This window comes from Mustela erminea, chromosome 1 (assembly GCF_009829155.1).
Source record: "Mustela erminea isolate mMusErm1 chromosome 1, mMusErm1.Pri, whole genome shotgun sequence".
NCBI lineage: Eukaryota > Metazoa > Chordata > Mammalia > Carnivora > Mustelidae > Mustela > Mustela erminea.
This window is the reverse complement of record NC_045614.1, coordinates 96,396,483-96,400,981: the sequence shown is the minus strand read 5'-3', so window position 1 is coordinate 96,400,981 and position 4,499 is coordinate 96,396,483. Positions and strand designations below refer to the sequence as shown.

The 4,499-nt window shown below is 41.6% G+C and overlaps 1 protein-coding gene across 1 annotated transcript; it reads left to right on the top strand.

Annotated features, from left to right (window-relative positions):
- The first annotated feature begins 585 nt into the window (after positions 1–585).
- Positions 586–1,473, top strand: LOC116585184 (probable protein BRICK1). Its single transcript, XM_032334556.1, has 3 exons — positions 586–881; positions 939–944; positions 1,006–1,473. The coding sequence occupies exon 1, from the start codon at positions 611–613 to the stop codon at positions 836–838; it is 228 nt and encodes a 75-aa protein (XP_032190447.1). The 5' UTR covers positions 586–610; the 3' UTR covers positions 839–881; positions 939–944; positions 1,006–1,473.
- Positions 1,474–4,499: the final 3,026 nt, after the last annotated feature.

Below are 4,499 nucleotides of genomic sequence, written 5' to 3'. Positions count from 1 at the left end.
TTCTTTAAGTTTTCCAGGGAAGTTTGCTATATATATCTTGGACTTTGCTAGAATCCAGGAAACCTGCACTCAGGTCCCAGATTTGTCCCACTCTCACTGTGTGACCTTTGGAGATTCCCTTCGCACTAGTCCAGGCCTCCTTGTCCTCATGTATCTAATACAGGAGCAAATGAAGCATTTGCATTTAAGTGCATTTATTGGATGCATTTATTGGATGCATTCCATGGACTTGTTATTTATATACATTACTTCTTGGGATCTGTACAAAAACTTTGTATTACTAGAACTTGACACTTTATTGAGGCTTTAGTACAAGCCACACTTGGTGTGGGCTTTTTACATGTATTAATTCACTTGATTTTATTAGCAATCCTATGCTGTAAATCCCATTGTTATGCCATTTATAGAGAGGAAACTGAGGCACAAGGCACTTCAGCAACTTTCCAAGTCATACTACTGATGGGTAGGGAACTTGGGCCTAGGCAGTGCCACTCTAAAGCACGCAGTCTACGTTTCTGCTGCCTTGGATGGTCTATATGTGGCATTGATATAAGCTGCTGCTTTAAAAATTGGATGAGGCTGCGCAGTGGTTCGTCGTCCGGCGGCAACCATGGCGGGTCAAGAGGATCCGGTGCAGCGGGAGATTCACCAGGACTGGGCGAACCGAGAATACATTGAGGTCATCACCAGCAGCATCAAGAAAATCGCGGACTTTCTCAACTCATTCGATATGTCTTGTCGTTCAAGACTTGCAACACTAAACGAGAAATTGACAGCCCTCGAACGGAGAATAGAGTACATTGAAGCGCGGGTGACAAAAGGTGAGACCCTCACCTAGAGCTATGCCATGCTGCTGCTGGGAAGTTGCTTCATGGAACGCAGGCCGACGTGGGAAAGGCCCCAGCAGCCTCAGCTCCTTCCTCTCTCCTTAAAGAGCAACAGGGCTTATTCTTGTTTTTGGTTGTTTTTTTTGTTTGTTTGTTTTTTTTTTTTCATAAGTGTGGCCTTTGGGTTCTGCCATGTACGTCGGTGTGTGATGTGGCATGTGGGAAGACATCCAGGGAAGCTCTTGGAACCAACATTAGGCATTTTATCTTTGAAGTAACATTTTGTAGAACTATCTGTCAATGTATGAGGCGCTCAGAGCCAGACGCCTGGGACTCTGTTAAGGTCCTCCCCACCTCTCTTTCTCTCAGACTTTTCTTACAACTCTCATTGCCTCTGCATTGATTCTGGAAACAGTCTTTGTCTCCTTTTCACCTTTGGTGGGGTTTGGGAGGCAGTCCTGGCCGAAACACTTATGCCCTGGCAAGGTGGCCGCCAGAGAATGTTGTTGCTAACCCACCAGTTTCTTGTCCTTCCAGGCCCCCACTTGGCTTGAAGGGACATGTTCAGAATTTTCTTTCTGTCACTTGGGGTATCTTTGCCTCTCATATTTCCCTAATAAACTCCTCAACTTTAAAAAAAAAAAAATTGGATGAGAAGCAGAGAACATAATGCAACATAGAGACATGCTCAATGAGTGTGACTTCTTCGTCTCACTCTTACTGTTTTCCCCTTTCTCCTGAGAATCCAAGAAACCCTGATCTCCAACCCTGATGCAATACCCATCCACCTCCCCTCCTGCTGTTCCCTTCACTCATTCAGCTAGAGGTAGCCCCAGCCAAAGCCAGAAGGGCAACCCATTGCCTGCCTGCTTTCCTCATTCCTAGTCTTCAAATTTCTCCACTTGCCTTGGAGAACATCCCTGGGCTCATTCCCTCTCCCCAGGGTCCAATGCCCCTACCTCCCAGGGAGACACAGGAGTCCCATTCCCTCTGATTTAGTGACAGCTTACAGATTTGTGTGAGATCTTTCTGTAGGAGCATATAAGTCCTGTGGCCAGGACAGAGGGGTGAAGTTCTAAGAGATGGCTCCTGGAACAGCCTGGGGTAGAAGTGACAGGAGAAGTCTTCTAGGAATCCCCAGACCAGCCCCAGCTCCTAAAAATGTTAATGCTCAGGGTCACTGCCTCACAGTCCAGCAGACCATGAGTCTGAGAAAGTCAGTGGCCTCAGGGTTTTTGTTAGATGATGATTTGCCTGTTTGAGATTTAAAGAAAAAATTCCTTTTGATGTAAAGGTAGAAGATAGAGAGAGAGAGAGGGAGATACAGAGAGAGAGAAAGAAAGGGGGGCACTTTAAAATCACCAAGATGGTCCCTTAATGCTTTCATATATATTCTCCCAGATTTGTTTTATGATTAAAAAAAGTAAACCTCAAAAAATTAAAAATATAACTACTATATGATCTAGCAATTCCACTTCTGAGTATTTGCCTGAAGGAAACAAAATTATTATCTCAAAGACAGCTACAATTATGCTCATTGCATCATTATGTACAATGATGGAATGAAAGGTGGAAACAATCCACATGTCCATTAACAGATATATAGATAAAGCAAATGTCGTATATACAGACAGTCCCCAACTTATGATGGTTCAACTTACAATTTTTCAACTTCATGATGGTGCAAAAGCAATATGCATTCAGTAGAAACAGTATTTTGAATTTTGTATTTGTATATTCTCCCAGACTAGCCATGTGTGGTACAGTCCTCTCTCGTGATGCTGAACCACAGCTGCCAGGCAGTCACACCATCACAAGGGTGAACAACTGATACACTTACATCCATTCTGCACCCTTACAACTATCCTGTTTCTGATTTTCAGTATAAAACTCAATAAATTACATAAGACATTCAAAACTTTATTATAAAACAGGCTTTGTTTTAGATTATTTGCCCAACTTTAGGCTATTTAAATTTAAGGCAGCCTAAGCTAACTGTGATGTTCTGCAGGTAAAGTGTATTATGTGCATTCTCAACTATAGTATTTTCAACTTACGGTGGGATTATTGGGGCCTAACTCTATTATAAGTTAGGGATATCTGTATGGCAATGGAATACTATTCTGCCATAAAAAGGACATTCTCCCATTTGCAACAACATGGATGAAGCTTAGCATTATGTCAAGCAAAATAAGTCAGAGAAAGGCAAATACTGTATGCTGTCACTTGAATGAGGAATCTAAAAAAACTGAACTTGTAGAAATAGAGAATAGATTGGCCATTGCCAGAGGTGAAGATTAGGAGTGGCAAAAGAAGTAAAGGTGATTGAGGAGTCGAGATGGCAGAAGAGTAGCAGACTGAGATGACATCAGGTCACAGGAGTTCAGCTAGATATTTATCAAACCATTCCAAACACCTACAAACCCAACAGGAGATTGAAGAGAAGAGCAGCAATTCTAGAAACAAAAAATCGACCACTTTCTGAAATGTAGGACATGTGGAGAAGTGAATCCAAAGCAACAGAAGGATAGAACACGGGGTGGGGAGGTGCTGGCTCGTGGCAAGTGGTAGAGCAATGGAGCATAAAATCTGAACTTTTAGAAGTCAGCTCCACTGAGGGATGTCACTCCAGAGGCTAAGAGGGGGTGTAGCCCTCATGGGGACAGTGTGGTCTCAGGTCCTGTGGGGTCACAGAAAGATCAGGGGTATCTGAGTGTAGCAGAGCTAACCAGATATCAAAGCAAGGAAGCTGATGACAGAGATGGAGCTGAGGAGTGAGCTCTCACCTCAGGGTTACCTTAAACTGTGATCTGTGGTACAGTCAGGCCACAGCAACTTCTTGCTAGACATGTCTCCAAAGGCAAGAGAAACAAAACCAAAACTGAACTATTGAGACTTCATCAGGATAAAAAGCTTTTGCATGGCAAAGGAAACAGTCAACAAAACTAAAAGGCAACCTAGGGAATGGGAAAAGATATTTACAAATGTCTTACCAGATAATGGGCTAGTATCCAAAATCTATAAAGAACTTATTAAATTCAACATCCAAAAAAAACCAAAAAAATCCATTCAAGAAATGGGCAGAAGACATAAATAGACATTTCTTCAAAGAAGACATCCAAATGACCAACAGACACATGAAACAATGCTCAACATCATTTGGCATCATGGAAATACAAATCAAGAATTGGAATAATATTGTGGCTACAGTTTTGTATCCAGTGTTTTGTTGCTGTTGTTGTTGTTTTACCAAACTTTACATTGCAAAATTATTTCTAAATTCTGCTTTGTTGTGACAGACACAGTGGATTAGCTACTCAATAGCCATTTGGTTTGATGATCTCCTACTCCCTTAACTTCCTTGTTAAAAAAAACCTGGGAATACAAAACACCAATTCAAAGAGATACATGCACCCCTGTGTTTACTGCAGCATCATTTATAACAGCAAAATTACGGAAGTAGCCCAAGTGGCCAATGACTGAAAAATGGATAAAGAAGATGTGGTATATACATAGAATGGAATATTACTCAGTCATCAAAAAGAATGGAATCTTGCCATTTGCAACAACATGGATAGAGCCAGAGAGGATAATGCTAAGAGAAATAAGTCAGTCAGAAAGAGACAAGTATCATATGATTTCATTCATATATGGAATTTAAGAAACAAAACA

Coding starts and splice junctions, on each gene's coding strand:
- LOC116585184 (XM_032334556.1), top strand. CDS start 611: ATGGCGGGTCAAGAGGATCCGGTGCAGCGGGAGATTCACCAGGACTGG.